Below are 22,391 nucleotides of genomic sequence, written 5' to 3'. Positions count from 1 at the left end.
GGACGTGGCGGCACGGGCAGATTTGGCCGGAATGGTCCCCGTGTCCCGCGTCGTGATCCACCACCTCGCCGTGACCCGACGCCGACTACTGATTTGGCTACAACGTCGGCGGAGGACAACGCGGCTGCTTCGACTTTGGTAGCTGACGCACCGGCAGATAAGCGGCTTCCCGCGGAGGCGGCTGCGGTGGTTCGGGATCTTGCGAACGCGGTTGTTCCGGCTGCGCCGACACCGGTGGAAAATGCTTCTGACAAAGGTGATACTGATAAGTTGAGCAAAGGTCAGCGCAAGAGGGAGAAGACCTATTGTTATCGTTGTGGAGAACCAGGGCACTATGCGGTTGGTTGTACGACGGAGCTTTGTAATATTTACTTGAGACCGAAACATGAGGAAGCGTGCCCCCTTTTGTCAGCTCCTAAGCCGGTGGTGGACTTTTATGGTGTATGTGATGAAAAACTTATGTTCTTTGAGACACCAACAATGAGATCTTGTAGACCATGGCTGGAGAATGCTAAAACTGGCATCATTCGAGTGACTAAGGGCACTCTTTCAGAGGACCAAGTTATTCTGGAACTTAAGAGATTGGTCTCTAGCTCTGTTCAGTGGGCTCTCCTTCGGATTGATGAGACGACGTTTAAGGTTGACTATCCTACGAAATTTGATCTAGACAAGATTAATGAGTTTGGCATGTGTAAAGTTCCTGGCAGTGCTTGTATTCTTGAGTTTGATGAGTGGAAGCGCAATGATCCGGTGGGAGTTCCGCTTGTTCAGATTTGGGTCAGATTTTTTGGGCTACCCCCGGAACCGCTTAATGACTTCTTGGAGACTTGGAGCCTAGGATCTCTTATTGGAAAGACTCTGGAGGTCGATATGACTTTTACTCGCATGCATGGCATTTCACGTATGCGTGTGGGAGTTCTGGATGTGGATGCGGTACCGTGCTTCTTAGGTTGGGTTTATGAGGGTATGAGTTATGATCTGAGGATTGAGATTGAGGGAGTTTCGATGATCCAAGATGCAGACAAAGGCATGGGTACTGATGGTGGGACTGATGGTGGGGACGGTAGGCAAGATGATCTCATGGACCATGATCAGCCTGCTAACCAATCTGGTGCTCCCGGAGGGCAGGGTAAGGAGTCCGAGGCCCCAGTGGGCAAGACCTCCACTTCGGCGCCCATGGTAGGGCTTCGACGTGATGCGCTTGATGCGATGGTGACACCATCTCGGCTTCACATAGCTGATCTGGAGGATGATGACCCCATCCCTACGGCTCCGGGGAGCACGAACCCCGCCCCCGCATCGATGCCCATGGCAGGACTTCGCTTTGGGTCCTTTGGTGCTGTCTTGGCACCTGGGCGCCTGTGGGGGGATCGGATGGAGAGAGATGAACACGTTGAGCATGACTTACCTCCGTTATCTCTAGTCCGGTTTTCTTTTTCTGAGGGTGGTGATGCTTTGGCGGTGCCGGTGTCACCTAAGGGAAGCGACTCGAGGCAGACGGCCTTAGTTCTTCCCTCTTCGGTGGAGTTCCTGGAGTCATCCATCATTGCGGCGGCTTATCCGGGTGTCACATATCGGCGTGCTATTCCTTCACCTCAACGACCGCAGGAGGCGGATGTTGTGGTGGAGGGGTCTGGGCTCTCTTCCACTCCGACTCCGCAGGGGGACACGGCTTCTACACAGTTGTCGCAGGAGGCGACGACGGTGGAGGCGCCTCTTGTGGGAACGGTTCAGGAACCGGTGCCGGAGGTGGGCGTTCCGGCGTCACCTCCCACGGCTCACACTGGACGGGGGATGGACATTTCTATCCCAGAGGTGGTGGCCTTTGGGGGTATCCCAGATCCGGCGTCGGGAGGGAGGCGTCCCAGCCGGCGTATTCAGGAGCAGCCGGATGCGGATGAGTTTCAGCTCGGCCGCGCCATGTGGATGGCCAAGATCCGCGACACGGAGTCTTCTACAGGTCTGTCTTTAAATACCAATATTTCCGTTTTACATTTTTCTGAAAATGATATCATGCATAGGGCAGATAAATTGGGTATTTCTTTAGGTGATAACAACCGTGAAGTAGTTACTTCTATCAATGAGCTTCTTGATTTAGAGACTGATAGAGCAATGGTAATGCTTAAAAATTTAGCGGCGGTCAAACCGAAGCAAGAAAGTGAGATTAATGAGTTGGGTATGTGTGATTTGGAGGGTTTATGCGAGGATCTAGTTCATGCGAACCTTCTACATGAGGAGACCTTAGAAGAGGAGGGGCATGCGGCCACTCTGTCTTCACCTGTAGGTCTTGCCGAGGACACTAGTCATGCGGATTGTTTGATCCTCCCTCAGGCACCAACGCGTAAACGGCAAAAAAGGTGTATGGCCTTTCTGCGGTGCGTCGAAGTGCTAGGCTTAAGTTTAAGAAGAAATTTCATGATGATTCATGAGAGGCATTTTTTGGAATAGCAGAGGTCTAAGGGACTTGGCTAAGCGTAGGTTTTTGGCGGATGCCTCTCGGGATTACAAACTTGATTTTATTGCGTTGCTAGAGACTGGTAGGAATAATTTTACTTAGCAATTTCTTGGAACGATCTCAGGTGGTCTTGACTTTGATTGGCACTGTTTGCCACCTCGGGGAAGATCTGGCGGGATTCTCCTCGGTGTCAACTGCGAGTCTCTGGAAGTGCTAGATGTATTCTGGGGGGGGGAGGATTTGCAGTTAAGTTCCATGTGCGGTCGAAAGCTGACGGGTTCAGGTGGGCTTTAGTGGCTGTGTATGGGGCGGCACAGCCTGAGCTAAAATCGGACTTCCTCGCAGATTTAGTTAGGATTTGTGGGGATGACAACCTACCTATTCTTGTTGGTGGTGACTTTAACATTATTAGAAGACGAGAAGAGAAAAATAATGACAATTTTGATGGCAGATGGTCATTCATGTTTAATGCGATTATTGAAAGCCTGGACCGGCGAGAGATTGATCTCACAGAGAGGCAATTTACTTGGGCAAATACTCTTCCAAATCCGACGTATGAAAAACTTGATAGAGTCCTCACAAGTATAGAGTGGGAACAAAAATTCCCTTTAGTGATGGTGCAGGCGTTACAGAGGGGAATATCTGATCATACACCCCTTCTTGTGGACTCTGGTGAGGCGGCTCACCAAGGAAACAAGAATGTTTTCTCTTTTGAAACTGCGTGGTTAAGAGAGAGGATTTCCTTGAGTTGATCACAAGGGAATGGGCGGCAGAACAAAGGGGAGAGTCCAATATTGATCGGTGGCAGTATAAGATTAGACATCTTAGACAGTTCTTGAGAGGATGGGCTAAGAAAAATAGCGGTGTTTATAGAAAATAGAAAGAAAGATTGTTGAAGGTTATCAATGACCTTGACATAAAAGCTGAAAGCACTGCGCTGGATATGGATGAGCGAGTGTCTAAAAGAGAAGCTGAGGTTAGTCTGGCAAAGCTTCTTAGAGAAGAGGAATTAAAGTGGGCACGTAGAGCGAAAGTGCGCCAGGTTGTTCAAGGGGATAACAACACTCAAATTTTCCATATGATTGCCAATGGGAAACATAGGAAGAAGAGAATCATTCAACTTGAACAAGATGAGGGTACGATTGTTGGTCATGAAAATCTTAAAATGTATATTACCAACTATTATAAAAATCTTTTGGGGCCCCAGCTGAGAATTATGTCGCCCTCGATGAGAGCATGGTGGACGACATTCCTCAACTGAAGGATGAAGAGAACGAAGTGATCACTGCACCTTTTTCCGAGAAGGAGGTGTTTGACGCGATATCCCAAATGGAAAATAATAAGGCACCTGGTCCGGATGGATTCCCAGCTGAGTTCTATAAGAAATGTTGGGGTATTATTAAAGGCGACTTGATGCCCATGTTCCAGGATCTGTTTAATGGCCACCTTCAGCCTTTTAAGCTTAACTTTGGTACTATCACGTTGTTACCAAAGAAGGCGGAAGTGATTCGCATTGAGCAATTCAGGCCGATATGTTTGCTCAATGTGAGCTTCAAAATTTTCACAAAGGTTGGCACAAACCGTCTGACTCAGATTGCCCATTCTGTGGTACAGCCAACCCAGACTGCCTTCATGCCAGGTCGACACATTCTTGAGGGAGTGGTCGGTCTTCATGAGACCTTACACGAAATTCACTTGAAGAAGCTCGATGGAGTGGTCTTCAAAGTGGATTTTGAAAAGGCATACGATAAAGTGAAATGGCCATTCTTACAGCAGGCCTTGCGTATGAAAGGATTCGATGAGGCTTGGAGGAAGCAGGTCGAATCATTTGTACAAGGAGGCAGTGTCGGCATCAAAGTAAATGACGATATTGGTCAGTACTTCCAGACGCTAAAAGGATTGAGACAGGGAGACCCGATGTCTCCGATCCTCTTTAATGTTGTGGTTGACATGTTGTCTATTCTTGTTAATAGAGCAAAACAGGACGGTCAAGTAGGTGGTCTTATCCCACATCTGGTTGAGGGTCGGGTGTCCATTCTTCAATATGCCGATGATACCATCATTTTCATGGAACATGACCTTGTTAAGGCCAAAAACATGAAGTTAGTGCTTTGCCTTTTCGAACAGCTATCAGGGTGAGGATTAATTTTAATAAAAGTGAGCTATTTTGCTTTGGACGCGCCAGAGAAGAACAAGAAACTTACAAGCAGTTGTTTGGGTGTGAAATAGGCACGTTACCCTTCACGTATTTAGGGATTCCGATTCATCACTGCAAACTCACTAATAAAGAATTGAAATGTATCGAGGATCGGTTTGAAAAGAGGCTGAGTTGCTGGAAGGGCAAACTTTTGTCTTATGGAGGAAGATTGGTGCTTATTAATTCTGTACTTACAAGTATGCCCATGTTCCTCCTCTCTTTCTTTGAAGTCCCGGTTGGGGTACGAAAAAGATTGGATTTTTATCGATCTAGATTTTTTTGGCAAATTGATGAGAACAAAAATAAGTATCGATTGGCAAAATGGGATGTAATTTGTAGACCAAAGGACCAGGGAGGCTTGGGAATTGAAAAATTGGAGGTGAAAAATAGGTGTTTACTCAGCAAATGGCTGTACCATTTATCCATAGAAAGAGATGGAGTTTGGGCTCAGCTATTGCGTAACAAATATCTCTATGCCAAAACACTAGCCCAGGTTATGGCAAAACCGTCTGACTCACCATTCTGGAAAGGGATTATGAGGACGAAAGTAGCTTTCTTCAACAGGACTAAATTTATCGTCGGGAATGGACGGGATACTAGATTTTGGGAGGATACTTGGTTAGGAGATTCACCGCTGGCCTTGCAGTATCCATCCCTATACAACAGTGCACAATGGAAAGAGGTTTCTGTTGCTACAGTGTTGGGTACTATTCCGCTTAACATACAGTTTAGGCTGTCTGTTATAGGTGAGCGTTGGGATAGGTGGGTACATCTTGTGCGTAGGTTAATGGAGGTTAACCTTTCGCATGTACCAGACACTATGCAATGGAAGCTTTCCAGGTCAGGTGTCTTCTCGGTTAAATCCATGTACACGGATTTGATTAATACCGGGACTATCCCGAGGACGGTACATATTTGGAAAGTTAAGGTGCCCTTGAAGATAAAAGTATTTCTGTGGTTTGTGCATAAGGGTGTCATTCTTACTAAAGATAACTTAGCTAAGCGTAAGTGGGAAGGAAGTAAAAGACGTTGCTTTCGTGATCAGGATGAAACAATAGAACATCTATTTATCAAATGTCCGCTTGCTAAACTGCTTTGGAGAACTATCCACGTTACCTTCAACATAAATCCACCTCTCACGATATCACATTTGTTTAATAACTGGTTGGCTGGAGTGGAGCCAAAGTCCGCGGCACATATCCGAGTGGGAGCATGTGCATTACTTTGGTCTTTATGGAACTGTCGCAATGACGTTACCTTTAACAGACAAACCATTATCAACTTTTTGCAGGTCATCTTCAGAGCGTCTACTTGGATCCGTACGTGGTCATTACTCAGCCGTGCGGACCACAGGGAGCATATGGATATTGGGTGCAGCCGATGGGAGATGGTTGCACGGGATACATACAACCGGTTTGGATGGCGGTCCAATAATAGGATAGACGTTTCATCTCCTAGTCTTTCTGGCGCCGGTTGTGATTTTTATTTTTGGCCGCTTGTGGCTTTTCTTTGTTTAGTAAGACCTTTGTTTCTTGTTGAGACTTTTTGTTGGAACCTTCGAGATACCTTTTCTTAATAAATGGTTGTGTGCATCAAGAGATGCAGAGGCCGGGGGTACGCCTCCTTTTCGAAAAAAGCATGCTCCTAGACGTCCCATAATGATTTCAGCACGCTCGTGCACATCCAAGAGATCACAAGGTGATTAAAAACAAAGAAATGATATAATCACCTGCCATTTTATTTTTCATTTTGTGGTTCCTATAGAGTCAGGCAAGTAATAACAAACCATAAGGAACAGAGAGACAAAAGAACATAATATATTTCTCAAGTTGGGTCATCAACTAATATCAAAACAAGATGCTGACAAGGGAAAGAATGCTGAACATTATTCATGTTGGAAGGTTAATGGATGATTAGAAGATCGTCGTCGGGAAGGCAGCAACCTCGATCTCTATTGGTGCCTGCGACCATCGACGCTGCTCCCTTTTGTTTGAAGTCACTGTCTTCTCATCCGTGTGATGTTCTACAGACTGCAGGTACATAAAACCACGATAACAGAGCAAAGTTTTATTGAGATACATATCTCTAAACAAAAAGTAAGATTTCATTACTGTCTGAAAAAACGCAAAGCCTACAGAAAATCTTGTAAAGGCAATTGAAGCTCTGGTACATAGAAAACAAAGCATGGGTACGACATATCTAAGCCCAAGCATGGGTAAAGGTAAAACTTGGCATCCGAAAGTTAGATATGTTCACCTCCCAGCAAGACCACTGCATACTTACTGGGCTGTATAGGCCGTTTTATTGCAGTATCAGTCCACTCCAACCCAAGACACTGTTTCCAAGCTCCATAGATATCTCTATTCTGTAGAAACCCAAAGAGAAAAAGACTGAAACATCGAATAAATAATGTACATGCAGAACTATAGAAGCCTGTAGGACAAAGTTAAAAACATTACCTCGAAACGAGCAGATACAACATCTGAATGTTGTAGGTAGGCTGGCCGATTCATAGTACGAATGCAAGTTTCCGCAGATCACATAAGCACAAATAGGTATACCTAGTTCGGTAGTTGCATTATAACCATTCAATACACTCCGGCCAGCACACAAGCTGCATCCCCTCAGGAAAGCAAAAAAAGAACACAAGCTGCAGACTCTGATAGCCACTGAAGCTACGAAGTACGAACGCCTCTAGTTCCATATCCACGGCTTTTTGATCCGTCCGACGCACCACCCACACGCCCCAACCAAAACAGCTGCAGCCAAGAAGGACCCTCGCCAGCTGCAGTCAGGCGAGCAAGGGATCAACCAGCCAAGTCCGACGGCGGCGGCCATGGCGTTAGCAGCTAACACCCATGGAAGAGTCTGCACCCTCTCCTCCAGGCCACCTACACCTTTCAGCAGGAGGAGAGCGGGGATGAGGATGAAGACGGCGGGCGGTCCGGCGGTGCCGCGGAATACTCTCCGACTCCCTCCGATATGATTTGCGAAGCTTTTGCCACCGGCTACGACGAGGATGAGGTGGCGGGGATGGTGGAGGCGATGGTCCCCTCAGAGGATCCGGCGAGGTCCGGTCTGCCGCCCGGCGAGAACATGGAGGTGCTCCGGCGGGTGGTTCATCGGAGGACGGCTGCGTCTGCTCTTCGGCCATGGAAGGGGCCTATTCCCAAGGTAAGTCTCCCAAAACTTACTCTTCTCGATTTAGTCCCTCCGGAAGCATGGACGGTGGTAGTGAGAAGGAAGAAGGGCGGCCGTGCGGCGGCCGGCCGGCAGCAGATGGCGCCGGCGGCGTCGATCCCGATCGCTGATGTTCGGGCGGCGCGTTTGAATTCCTTGATTGGCGCTGCAGGGCCACCAGTCGAGTCTGGGCCGTCGTCGGCTGGGTATGAGGCCCAGGTCGAAACGGTTGCAGGTGGGCCAGTGTTTCTTGGGCCGGATTCGGAGGGCTCTGTGGACGAGAGCATCGCTTACGTGCGAGAGGCATGCAACGATTCCTCTAATCCCGCCGGTCTCGTAGTGCGCCGTAGGGTTTCCTGCCGACGGGCTCCTCATCGTCGAACTGAGCTTGGAAGGCGTGCCCGTCGTATCCCACCACTGCGCATGGCGGGTCAGGGGGTCGCGGGGAAGAGCTCGACGGAGCCGGCCGGGTCGGCCCGTGCTGGTGTAGGACCGCTTGTTGGCTCCGCCGGGGCGCATCGTGGAGTGCCGGCGGCGGGCCGGGGCGTTGCTCCGGCGGGCGCTAATCCTGTCGCCCTTGGCCGCGGTGGCGGTGCTCCTATCCGGCCGCCAGCTCCGGCCCCTGTCGGTGCCGCGGGTAGAGGTGGTGGCTTCCGCCCGCCAAATCCGGCTACAAGTGCTGCCACGGGTCGGGGCGGTGGCAATGGTGTCCGGCTGCCGATCCAGCGTCCGGCGGTGCCGACCGGGACTTTGTCCACCGCTGGGCGAGGAGGACTGCGGCTTCTCAAACCGGTAGCTGCGGCTCCGGGGAGCGGGACCCCTCCCCCAAGACCTCCGGTGTCTGCTTCCGTGGGGCGGGGTGTCGCGCCGACGGTGCCTCGAGCTGCGCCACCGCCTCACTATGTCGCGAGACCGGTGCAAAAGCGTTCGGGCACATCGCAGACAAGGATCGACGCGGGGGATGGTGGAGCTAATGGACCGCCCAGAGGACAGTGGGGGGGATGATGGTTTTGATGCTTATGGGGAGAGTCAGCACCGTGGTTCGTCGTCTACGGGAGGCAGACGCGGATACGCGTGGCAGAGTGATGGTTCTGCCGAAAGACCTTTCCTTGGCCCGACGGGTGGTTTTGTCGAAGGGACTACTGGCCCGATTAACCGGCAGAGAGGTGGATTCCGTGGCCATCGTGGTGGTCGTGGTGGCGGTCGTGGTCGGGCACGCAAGCAGCCCCCGCCACCGGTCGTGGCTGACCATCAGGCTTCGGATATGGCTGTTGATCCCGTGCAGTCGACTGAGCTGCCTAGCCAGGCATTGGATGTCGTGACGGCTCTGGCCAACGTGGATGCTACTTCTACTGGAGTGGCTGCGGAGGCAGGGGACAGGGCTGAATCTGAGAGGGCGTCCAAATGGGCGCGTAAGAAAGAAAAGATGCTGTGCTATCGCTGCGGGGAGAAGGGCCACTTTATTGCTGAGTGCATGGCGGAGCTTTGTACCTCGTGTGGTAAGACTGCTCATGTCATGGGGGATTGCCCGGTTATGCGTGATCAGGCTCCTGCTCTCACGATGTATGGAGTGTACTGTGCCGAGATCACGTTCTTTGAGTCTCCGGCGGCGAGGGAGACTCTGGCTGAACCTCAGAGTTTGACTACTGGGCTTGTGAAGGCTACACGAGAAGTGGTTTCTGAGGCTCAAATTGTGCAGCGACTTCAGGAACTGGCTCCAGGTGATTTTCAGTGGGAGCTCGTCCCGATTGAGGATAATGTGTTTCGGGTTGATTTCCCAACGGTGGAAGATTTGCAGAAGCTGCTGAGTTTGGGTTGTGCAAGGTGCCGGGTACTAAGTGCGTCCTGGAGTTTCACGAGTGGAAGAAGGTGGAGCCTAAGGGAAAGCCGCTCACTCAGGTGTGGCTGCGGTTTTCAGGGGCCCCATCTGAGTCCTTGTCAGATGCTCGAGTTGTGGCGAGTTTGGGTATGTTGGTTGGTAAGACTGAGGATGTGGACATGGCTTTCACCCGCGCACATGGGGTGGCACGGCTCTTAGTGGGTGTTTTGGACATCGATTTTATCCCAGATAGGGTCAACTGGTTTTATCGGGGAGAGGTGTTTCCACTGGAGATAGAGTTTGAGGATTCAGAGCTGTTTGCCGATGAGGTTCCCGGGGCTGATATGGATATGCACGAGGGGGATGATGATCCCGATGCTCGTGGGAACCCGAATAATGAGGCGGGACGCGAGAGGGCCAATGGGTCGAGTCCGGCTGCTCAGTTGCCTGGTGTTGGTTCTGGAGTAGAGTCTCCATCGGCTCCAGCGGTACCGATGAACACGTTGCGGTTCGGATCCTTCGAGCCAGCATCGGCTCCTCCCCGGCTCTGGAGTGACAGGGTGGAGTCTGCTGATAGTTTTGAGTGTATGCTTCCGCCGTTGGAGCTTGATGATGGGGCTTGTCCTGTGGACGATGGTTTGTTGGAGACACTCTCGGTGACGGCTGTGGGAGGGGTTAGGGAGGTGGAGCCTCAGATGGGGCTGCTTTCTCCTACCACCTCAGTGGTCTCGTGCCGGATTGCGTCGACGGTCTCGGAGGTTCGGTTTGGGGAGGGGGGTTTGGGGCAGGTGGCCTCGGCCTCTCCCTCTATCAGTCTGGCGCCAGGGACACCGGTGGCGCCGGCGATGGTCGGCTGTGGGGAAGGCCGCATGGGTCAGGTGGACCTGGCCCTCTCTCCTGTGGTGACGCCGGTCACGGTGGGGTTGGCCAGCGCCGGGGGAGGGAGCCCGAGGCAGGCGGCCTCGGATCCTGCCTCTCCGGTTCTCGCGGTGACTCCCGATCCAGTAGCCGCACTGGGGGGGGGGCTGGGGCAGGTGGCCATGGCTCTCCCTTCTTCACCGGCGGTCAGGAGGACCGCCGCTTTTACGCCGACGGCTCTACCCTCTGCGTCGGCAGGGGGATAGGAGGAGGGCACGGGCAGACGGCTCCTGCCTTCTCTTATCCGTTCGTTCCCGTGGCCACGGACCCCGGCGCGGGGTTAGTGGCCGGGGGGATTGGGAGCGCGCAGCCACCTTCTCCGGTAATCTCGGTTGATCCTTTGAGGGACTCAGCGCGAGGCTTTACTAGGGAGGAGGTCGTTGCTTTTGGCGGGATTCCAGACCCCGTCTCGTCGGGGAGACGGTTCTGTGCTCGTCTCCACGAGCTCCCGGAGGTGGATGATATGCAGCGGAGGTGCGCTATGAGGGCGGCCAAGCTTCAGGATGCTGCAGCCTCTTCTGGTATGTCAGTCAACATATCTAACTCTTTATTGCATTTTTCTAATGAGGAGATTATAAATAATGCAAACCAATTAGGAGTTTCACTCGGGGCTACAGATAGTGAGATTTCCAATTCGGTGAATGATTTGTTAGATTTGGAGGCGGAACGTGCCTTAGAAACTATTCGTAATCTTGCAGCGGTTAAACCCATGAATGACAATGAGATTGATGCATTAGGGGTCAGAGTGCTTAATAATATGTGTGTGGATTTAGCACCATCCAATCATGAGTCTGAGGACGATGATATGCCCATAGAGATTGATGCAGTTGTTTGCTCCGATGAGCCCGGTTATGAGGATCGGGCGTCAGGACCTAGTAAACCCAAGCGTAAGTGGAAACGGAAAATTTACCCCGATTCTGCAGTTCGTAGGAGTGCTAGGATTCGGACTACTAAAAAATTTCATGATGAGTGATGAAAGGAATCTTTTGGAATAGCAGAGGTCTAAAAGACTTGGCTAAAAGAAGGTTTCTTGCTGAGGCATCTCTGGAGCATCGTTTAGATTTTATTGCTCTATCGGAAACTGGTAGAGGCAACTTTGCGCCCCAGTTTCTCTCCTCTCTTGCGGGTGGTGTCGATTTTGATTGGCATTGCCTTCCTCCGCGAGGAAGATCAGGTGGTATCTTGCTGGGTGTGAGATGCGATTCGCTTGAAGTCCGGAGTGTAGTCATGGGAGACTTCGCGGTTAAGTTTCGAGTCAGGTCTAAGGTTGATGGTTTCAACTGGGCGTTGGTGGCGGTTTATGGTGCCGCACAGCCCGAGCTTAAACCGGAGTTTTTGGCGGATCTTGTTCGGATTTGTGGATCCGAGCAGCTTCCAATCTTAGTTGGGGGAGATTTCAACATCATTAGGAGAAGAGAGGAGAAGAATAATGATAACTTTGACGGCAGATGGTCGTTCATGTTCAATACTATTATTGAAAGCCTGGATCTGAGGGAGATTGAGCTTTCTGGTAGAAAGTTTACCTGGGCTAACTCTTTGCCAAACCCGACGTACGAAAAGCTTGATCGCGTTCTTGCGAGTGTGGAGTGGGAACAGAAGTTCCCGCTTGTGACGGTTCAAGCTCTTTCGCGGGGTTTCTCCGATCACACACCACTGTTCGTTGACTCAGGGGAGCCGAAACACGTGGGAAATAAAAACACCTTTTCTTTTGAGATGGCCTGGTTCGAACGCGAAGGGTTCCTAGACCTGATCGCTAGGGAATGGGCGAAGGGTGTAGGCGGTAGGACCGCGGTCGAGCGTTGGCAAAATAAGATTAGGAGTTTGAGAAGTTTCTTACGGGGTTGGGCTAAGCATCTTAGTGGGGCATATAAGGTTGAGAAGGACAGGCTCCTCTCTCTTATACAGAATCTGGACGTCAGGGCCGAATCCACGATTTTGATGCCTGCTGAGCTCCAGGTTAAAACTGAAGCAGAGAAGAGGTTGAAAGAACTTCTCCGTGAAGAAGAATTGAAGTGGGCTTTGCGGGCTAAGGTTCGCAAAGTAGTCCAAGGGGACGCAAATACTCAATTCTTTCATCTGATTGCTAATGGTAAGCACAGAAAGAAGAGAATATTCCAACTTGAACAAGATGAGGGCACTATTTTAGGACAGGATAACCTAAAAACATATATAACCGAATATTATAGGCAGTTATTTGGACCTCCGGAGGACAGTTGTGTGTCTCTCGATGAGTCCAGAATTGACGATGTGCCTCAACTTTCGGCTGCTGAAAATGATATTCTGGTTGCCCCGTTTTCGGAGAAGGAGGTGTTTGATGCTATAGCACAGTTGAAAAATAATAAGGCTCCCGGACCGGATGGGTTTCCGGTGGAGTTCTACAAGAAGTGCTGGCATATTATTAAGGGGGATTTGCTACCTATGTTTCAGGATCTGTTCTCTGGACAGCTTCAATTATTTCAATTGAATTTTGGAACTATCACACTGCTTCCTAAGAAGACGGATGCTGTGAGAATTGAGCAGTTCAGGCCCATCTGCCTACTCAATGTTAGTTTCAAACTATTCACCAAGGTCGGGACTAATAGGCTCACACAGATTGCGCATTCTGTGGTGCAGCACTCCCAAACTGCTTTCATGCCGGATAGAAACATCCTTGAAGGGGTGGTCGTCCTTCATGAAACGCTCCATGAAATCCATTCCAAGAAGTTAGATGGAGTCATTTTTAAGGTGGATTTCGAGAAAGCGTACGATAAGGTTAAATGGCCATTTCTCCAACAGGCATTGCGTATGAAAGGTTTTGATGAAGCCTGGCGACGTCAGGTTGAATCATTTACGCAAAAAGGGAGTGTGGGAATTAAAGTGAATGACGATATTGGTCATTACTTCCAGACACATAAAGGCCTTAGACAAGGAGATCCGATGTCCCCTATCTTGTTTAACATTGTGGTTGATATGTTAGCTATCTTGATAGGAAGGGCTAAGGAGAATGGTCAAGTGGGTGGCTTGGTACCTCATCTGGTTGATGGAGGTGTATCCATCCTACAGTACGCTGATGATACAATCATCTTTATGGAGCATGACCTGGCCAAGGCGAGAAATATGAAGCTGGTGTTATGCCTCTTCGAACAATTGACCGGGTTAAAGATTAACTTTCATAAGAGCGAGCTGTTCTGCTTTGGTAGAGCCAAAGACGAACAGGAGGCTTATAGGCAATTGTTTGGGTGCGATTTGGGGGAATTACCTTTCTCTTACCTAGGTATTCCAATCCACCATAGAAAGCTGACCAATAGAGAATGGAAGTGCATCGAAGACCGGTTTGAGAAGAAACTGAGTTGCTGGAAGGGCAAGCTCATGTCATATGGAGGCCGATTAATTCTGATTAATTCGGTGCTTACGAGTATGCCCATGTTTCTCTTATCGTTCTTTCAAGTCCCAGTTGGTGTTAGGAAAAGACTGGACTTTTATAGATCGCGTTTCTTCTGGCAGGGTGACGATCTAAAAAGAAAATACAGACTTGCAAAATGGGATATCATCTGTAGACCGAAAGACCAAGGGGGTCTTGGTATTGAGAATCTTGAAGTTAAGAACAGATGCCTTCTTAGCAAGTGGCTGTGGAAGCTTTCTTTTGAGACTGATGCCATGTGGGCCCAAATCCTTCGCAGCAAGTACTTACAGACAAAGTCCTTGTCCCAGGTCACAGTCAGGCCAACTGACTCGCCTTTTTGGAAAGGCCTGATGAAAGTCAAACAGTCTTTGTTTAATAGGACAAAGGTTGTTATTGGCAACGGTGCTAGTACACGCTTCTGGGAGGATACTTGGCTCGGCGAGACACCCTTGGCCATTCAATATCCGTCTTTATATCGCATTGTTCAACGACGTGAGGTGTTCGTTGCTACGGTGTTTCAATCCATCCCCCTTAATATTCAGTTCAGACGGTCGTTAGTGGGCAATCGTTGGGAAGATTGGCTCCGTCTAGTTCGGAGACTAATGGATGTCCATCTTTCTCAACAACCCGATGAATTACGCTGGAAACTGACTAGGTCTGGAGTATTCACGGTTAAATCAATGTATATTGATGTAATTAATTCGAGCTCCATTCCTACTTCCAAGCATGTTTGGGCTGTCAAAGTTCCCTTGAAAATAAAAGTGTTTATGTGGTTTGTCCATAAACAGGTTATTTTAACCAAGGATAACTTGATTAAGCGTAATTGGACAGGACCTACGAGGTGTAGCTTCTGTGATCGGGACGAGACGATCAAACATCTCTTTTTTGATTGCCCGCTTGCCAGAGTTCTTTGGCGGACGGTTCACATTGCTTTTAATATTACTCCACCGAATTCTGTCACTATGTTATTTGGGACATGGCTCACTGGGATTGAGCCTGCATTAGCGAGACATATTCGTGTTGGAGTTTGCGCATTGTTGTGGACTATCTGGACTTGCAGAAATGATTTGGTTTTTAACAGAACATCACGTATTCACTTTTTGCAGGTTATTTTCCGAGCCACGGCCGTGATCCGTTCATGGTCGCTACTCACTCCGATGGAGGCCAGGGAGCATTTGGTTACTGGATCTATCCGCTGGGAGATGGTAGCTCGGGATATCTTCAACCGGTTTGGATGGCGGTCATGTAATAGGATAGGAAATTAGTTTACCTATCTATCTTTAGCCAGCCGGTTGTGGCGTCTTATCTTGGCTAGGCTGTGTGGCCAGCCTCTTTAGCTCTGTGTGAGCTGTCTTTTTATTACTTTCAGTTGGAGACTTTGGAACCTTGTTGGAACCTTTTATTTCTTTAATAAGATGGCCGTATGCATCACTCTGATGCAGAGGCCGGGGAGATCCCCCTGTTCGAAAAAAACGACCACCATGCCTGGACACAATGTTCAGTCGTCGCGAGCCCGGTTCGCCGTCCGAGCCACCGCAGAGCACGCGACATGGCTGTCTGGGCTGGACCTGCCGGCGTACCTCGACGGCACGTCAGTCAACTGTGGCAACCTCTGCCGGTGTTCTTTGCAGGCGGCGATGGTTCGTTGTTAGGCTGATGGGTTGCTTGGCGCTTGTGGATGCAAGCTGCCTGGCGATTACGGGTTTGAATATCCTCTCAGTTTTATAGAAACCATAGTGCGGACGCTTGATTTCCCAAAAATGGTTGTAGAGGTGCCTAAATTAGTATAAACTATTGAAAACACAGTGACAAAACAAGCATGACTTCTGAATTTTTATAATGGAAATGGTAGTGTGATCCCCTCTAGTTTAAAAAAGAAGAGAAACCAAACTATCAGACAGGGAATTATTGATCCAAATGAAAGTAACAATCTCAATGACAGCAAAATCATATGCAACACATTCTAAAAAAATATCATATGCAACACATCAGCTCTTAAGAGCAAACCTAGGGGAAAAAATCCCCATGATTGTAGCATGATAGCATTCTTACCACATTGAAGCATCCACACTTACAGAAACCAAACATGAAATTGATGGCTTCGACGCTCCGCTGAGCTTCTATCATACATGTGGCACGGTCTAATTGGCATGTTTCTGTGTAGTTGATCCATGTATCAGGGATCGGCAACCTACCAGTGTGGTTTGAAGCAGGCGCCGCAAAATTTGACTTTCCCAACACCACAACACTCTTCTTTGTCCAGCTTCTCTTGATGGGGTAATCCAACATCCAACTGAAACATTGACTCAACCCTAAAGTACTCTCACCTTATTTGATGATGGTTAGTACAGAAACCTGAAACATGCAAAAAAAAGAGGGATCATTTGGGATAACACAGTTACTAATTAGAGAGAGATTATTTGCATTGCAAGTGCATAACTAACATCAATTATCTGAAGAAGCAGTTGTCTTCATAGGGAAAAACACACATGTTTCTCTGGTGTACACCATAATTGCATACTAAACCTTCTTTCCTCACATGATATCCATCATAGTTCGAGTCCCATATACTCAAGCCGAGAACAATACAAACCCAGGCCTGAGCGCTCACCTAAAAAACATCACAAAGAACAAGCGATTATATTTCAAAAACACAAGCATCACGAACAATTAACTTCAGAACTCCAAATGTATCCCTTCTCCATCATTCATCTATTTAGATTTGCCATGCAAGCTCGATATGAAAGCGATATAAAAGAGGAGGAGACCAATCCCGACGGCACGTACGCCTCCCCCTGATCATCCTCCACCATGCCCTTCTGCTTTCCCTCCTCGCTGGCATGCGCCTTCTCCTGTTGCCGGCCTCATCCCCCTCACCTACAGCTCCACCATGTTGCCATGGAAGCATCTTTGGAGCTCTACTTTTTTCAAATGCCAAAAAGAAGTATTCATTCACGTAAGCCCTTTTGCCAAGGAACCTCCAGCTGCCACCTGACGAGCAATGTCTCGACTCAAACAGCAATGAAAAATCCCAGAACACTGTTGGTACAACATTCCATCAAACAGGTTACATACCTGCGGGTGTTGAACAAGACGGCCTGCAAAATTTCGCCTTGTGCTGGTGCTCGGGGAACAGCAGTATGAGAAAAATTCGAGCTGGTGCTCCAGGAGCGGCAGCGTCAAAGAAAAAACCCTGACAGCAGCAAATGCACACCCCATTGTTGATAATTTTCCATCCCCATTACTCGTCACAGGAGCTACAGGCCACCACAATGGGCATGAGGTGAGAGGAAGGGGATGGCCGAGGATGGAGTGGAAGGAGGCACGGAGGGGAGATGGGTGAGGTTACCTACATGGTGAGGTCGGAGGCGACGATGCAGAGAGGCACGATGCCGGCCGGCGTCACCTCCTCGGCGCCCTTCCTTCTCCTTGCCGCCGCCAAATAATAGCTCTCCACTAAGACGAGCTGCACCGGAGGTGAGCGGGGAGGAGGAGGCTGCGTGTTGGAGCAAAGAGGGGGCGCGGAGTGGCGCGGGCGTGTGACGGCTATGGGGTTGGGGAAAACCGACGCCGCACACCTCCCTCTCTCTCTCCTGCAGATCGAATCCAGCGTCGCCGCTGTCGCCGGGAAGCTCGCGTCCGTACCCGGGGCAGACGAGATGCGGGGGAGGGGGGGGAGGGGGGATGCCGCCCTCGCTTCGCTCAACTATTCACAGCTTACGTGGATAGCGCGAGTCTGCCTAGCACCCTAGCAGGGTTTATATGTTCAATTGCTTTCTTCATGTCATATACATATTCCTTCGACTATGAGATTATGCAACTCCTGGATACCGGAGGAATACCTTGTGTGATATCAACCGTCACAACGTATATGGGCGATTATGAAGGAAATATGCCCTAGAGGCAATAATAAAGTATTATATATTTCCTTATATCATGATAAATGTTTATTATTCATGCTAGAATTGTATTAACCGGAAACATAATACATGTGTGAATACATAGACAAACAGAGTGTCACTAGTATGCCTCTACTTGACTAGCTCGTTAATCAAAGATGGTTATGTTTCCTAGCCATAGACATGAGTTGTCATTTGATTAACGAGATCACCTCATTAGGAGAATGACGTGATTGACTTGACCCATTCCGTTAGCTTAGCACTCGATCATTTAGTATGTTGCTATTGCTTTCTTCATGACTTATACATGTTCCTATGACTATGAGATTATGCAACTCCCGTTTACCGGAGGAACACTTTGTGTGCTACCAAACGTCACAACGTAACTGGGTGATTATAAAGGTGCTCTACAGGTGTCTCCAAAGGTACTTGTTGGGTTGGCGTATTTCGAGATTAGGATTTGTCACTCCGATTGTCGGAGAGGTATCTCTGGGCCCACTCGGTAATGCACATCACTATAAGCCTTGCAAGCATTGTGACTAATGAGTTAGTTGCGGGATGATGTATTACGGAACGAGTAAAGAGACTTGCCGGTAACGAGATTGAACTAGGTATCGAGATACCGACGATCGAATCTCGGGCAAGTAACATACCAATGACAAAGGGAACAACGTATGTTGTTATGCGGTCTGACCGATACAGATCTTCGTAGAATATGTGGGAGCCAATATGGGCATCCAGGTCCCGCTATTGGTTATTGACTGGAGACGTGTCTCGGTCATGTCTACATAGTTCTCGAACCCGTAGGGTCCGCACGCTTAAAGTTACGATGACAGTTTTATTATGAGTTTATGTATGTTGATGTACCGAAGGAGTTCGGAGTCCCGGATGAGATCGGGGACATGATGAGGAGTCTCGAAATGGTCGAGACGTAAAGATCGATATATTGGACGACTATATTCGGACTTCGGAAAGGTTCCGAGTGATTCGGGTATTTTTCGGAGTACCGGAGAGTTACGGGAATACGTATTAGGCCTTATTGGGCCGGGAAAGAAGAAAAAGGGCCTCAAGGGTGGCCGCACCCCTCCCCTTGGTCTGGTCCGAATTGGACTAGGGAAGGGGGGCGCCCCCTTCCTTCCTTCTCTTTTTCCCTTCCTCTTTTCCTATTCCATATGGGAGGTGGAATCCTACTAGGACTAGGGAGTCCTAGTAGGACTCCACACTTGGTGCGCCCCCTCCTAGGGCCGGCCTCCTCCTCCCTTGCTCCTTTATATACGGGGGCAGGGGGGCACCCCAGAGACACAACAATTGATCCTTGAGATCTCTTAGCCGTGTGCGGTGCCCCCCTCCACCATATTACACCTCGATAATACCGTTGCGGAGCTTAGGCGAAGCCCTGCGCTGGTGGAACATCATCATCGTCACCACGCCGTCGTGCTGACGAAACTCTCCCTCAACACTCGGCTGGATCGGAGTTCGAGGGACGTCATCGAGCTGAACGTGTGTAGAACTCGGAGGTGCCGTGCGTTCGGTACTTGATCGGTCGGATCGTGAAGACGTACGACTACATTAACCGCGTTGTGATAACGCTTCCGCTGTCGGTCTACGAGGGTACGTGGACAACACTATCCCCTCTTGTTGCTATGCATCACCATGATCTTGCGTGTGCGTAGGAATTTTTTTGAAATTACTACGTTCCCCAACAGATTATAAAGATGCTCTACAGGTATCTCCGAAGGTGTTTGTTGGGTTGGCATAGATCGAGATTAGGATTTGTCACTCCGAGTATCAGAGAGGTATCTCTGGGCCCTCTCGGTAATGCACATCATAATAAGCCTTGCAAGCAATGTGACTAATGAGTTAGTTGCGGGATGATGTATTACGGAATGAGTAAAGAGACTTGCCGGTAACGAGATTGAACTAGGTATGAAGATACCACGATCGAATCTCGGGAAAGTAACATACCGATGACAAAGGGAATTACGTATGTTGTCATTGCGGTATGACCGATAAAGATCTTCGTAGAATATGTTGGAACCAGTATGAGCATCCAGGTTCCGCTGTTGGTTATTTACTTGAGAGGTGTCTCAGTCATGTCTACATAGTTCTCGAACCTGTAGGGTCCGCACACTTAATGTTCGATGACGATTTTGTATTATATGAGTTATGTGATTTGGTGACCGAATGTTGTTCAGAATCCCGGATGAGATCATGGACATGACGAGGAGTCTAGAAATGGTCGAGAGGTAAAGATTCATATATCGGATGATAGTATTCGGCCACCGGAAGTGTTCCGGGGGTACCAGGTACGTATTGGGTCACCGGAAGAGGTTCCGGGCATCCCCCCGGCAACTACATGGGCCTAATGGCCAAGAAGGGGACAGAACAGCCCCTATGGGGCTGGTGCCCCCCATGTAGGCCGAAATAGGGGGGAAGGAAAGAGGATAATTGGGAAAGGAAGGGGAGGGATTCGGCCTCCCCCTTCCTTCTCTCCTCCCTCCTCCTTCCTTCTCCCTTCGGATGAATATGGAAGGGGGAGGCCAAATTGGGAGGCGCCCAAGTAGGATTCCTCCTACTTGGGGCGCCCCCTTGGCTGCCTCTCCTCCCCTCCAACCTATATATATGAGGGGGGGGCACTTCTAGAACACACAACATTGATTCCTAGCCGTGTGCGGCGCCCCCCTCCACAGTTTACGCCTCCGGTCATATTCACGTATTGCTTAGGCGAAGCCCTGCGCGGATCACTTCACCATCATCGTCACCACGCCGTCGTGCTGACGAAACTCTCCCTCGACACTTTGCTGGATCAAGAGTTCGAAGGACGTCATCGAGCTGAACGTGCAAAACTCGGAGGTGCTGTACGATCGGTGCTTGATCGGTCGGAAAGAGAAGAAGTTCGACTACATCAACCGCGTTGTCAAACGCTTCCGCTTTCGGTCTACGAGGGTACGTGGACACACTCTCGCCCTCTCGTTGCTATGCATCTCCTAGATAGATCTTGCATGAGCGTAGGAATTTTTTTGAAATTGCATGCTACGTTTGCCAATAGTATGTAGATCATAACTCATAATAAGTGTCTACAACTTGCAAGATAGGATCAAGAGCTCACATATATTCATGAAAACATAATAGGTTCAGATCTGAAATCATGGCACTCGGGCCCTAGTGACAAGCATTAAGCATAGCAAATTCATAGCAACATCAATCTCAGAACATAGTGGATACTAGGGATCAAGCCCTAACAAAACTTACTCGATTACATGATAAATCTCATCCAACCAATCACTGTCCAGCAAGCCTATGATGGAATTACTCACTCCCGGCGGTGAGCATCATGAAATTGGTGATGGAGGAAGGTTGGTGATGATGATGGCGACGGATTCCCCTCTCGGGAGCCCCGAACGGACTCCAGATCAGCCCTCCCGATGAAGAACAAGAGGCGGCGGCGGCTCCGTATCGTAAAACGCGATGAATCCTCCTCCTTGATTTTTTTTCTCCGTGAATAGGTACTTATAGAATTGGAATTAGGGTCGGAGGCGGTCCAGGGGGCCCCACAAGCCAGGAAGATGTGCCCTGGGGGGGGGGGGGTAAGCGCGCCCCAGGGCTTGTGGCCTCTAGGTGCCCCCCTCTGGTATCTTTTTGCGCCATTATTTTTTATTTATTCCACACAAATTCTCCATAAATTTTTAGGTCAATCCGAGAACTTTGATTTGTGCACAAAAATAACACCATGGCAATTCTGCTAAAAACAGCTTCAGTCCGGGTTAGTTTCATTCAAATCATCCAAATTAGAGTCCAAAACAAGGGCAAAAGAGTTTGGAAAAGTATATACGATGGAGACGTATCAGCCACCGCCAGCTTGCATGGCACGCTCGCCCTCAGCCACTAGAGTCCAGGGCTCCACCGCCATTGGCAAGCCTACCGCCACCCTCCTATGTCCAGGCACACGCCCTCGCCGCGTTTGCCACCTGCCAGTCTGGGTTCTCCCATCCACTTCGCCACGGTAGTATGTGAACCGACGCCGCGTGTGGCGCGCACCGCCGGGCCCATCTAGGTCGGCCGGTGGGTAGTCAAACTCATCCTCGTCTTCATCGTCACCAGACGATGGGCCCGAGCTCTTCGCTGTGTTCTCGGTGGAAACCAAATGCATGGTGATCCGATATTCCAGCATGCTCTTCTCCAGCGGCACGAGCGCATCCACCGGCAACACTAGATCGTCAGCAAGCTCTACCTCCATAGCCTTGCCAGGTTCCTCCACCAGAATGATTTTGTCCTTGGGAAGCAGAGACGGATCGTCGGTCCAGGCATAAGCTTTAAAGCTCCGGAGATCTGCCCCGTTCACTGTCGTCATGCCCAGCCGTTCCACCCATGCCAGAGAGCCAAGAACGATCTGTGCTGTATCACGGCTCCAGACATGGGGAGGGATTCCCTCCATGTCGATGAGGATGCGGTAGTTGAACGGCCTCCGAGTTCCTTGCAGTTGCCTGTTCCAGGGGGAAAACCTCTGGGAGAAGTCACGACCGTGAACCTCGCCGGCATTC

General features: G+C 49.6%; 1 protein-coding gene across 1 annotated transcript; it reads left to right on the top strand.

Moving 5' to 3' along the window:
* Positions 1 to 6,960: 6,960 nt before the first annotated feature.
* Positions 6,961 to 15,424, top strand: LOC123097393 (uncharacterized). Its single transcript, XM_044519103.1, has 2 exons — positions 6,961 to 7,826; positions 15,058 to 15,424. The coding sequence occupies exons 1-2, from the start codon at positions 7,635 to 7,637 to the stop codon at positions 15,214 to 15,216; spliced, it is 351 nt and encodes a 116-aa protein (XP_044375038.1). The 5' UTR covers positions 6,961 to 7,634; the 3' UTR covers positions 15,217 to 15,424.
* The last annotated feature ends 6,967 nt before the right edge of the window (positions 15,425 to 22,391 follow it).

This window comes from Triticum aestivum, chromosome 4D, assembly GCF_018294505.1.
Source record: "Triticum aestivum cultivar Chinese Spring chromosome 4D, IWGSC CS RefSeq v2.1, whole genome shotgun sequence".
Lineage (NCBI taxonomy): Eukaryota > Viridiplantae > Streptophyta > Magnoliopsida > Poales > Poaceae > Triticum > Triticum aestivum.
The sequence above is the reverse complement of the archived record's forward strand: the minus strand, read 5'-3'. Positions and strand labels throughout refer to the sequence as shown.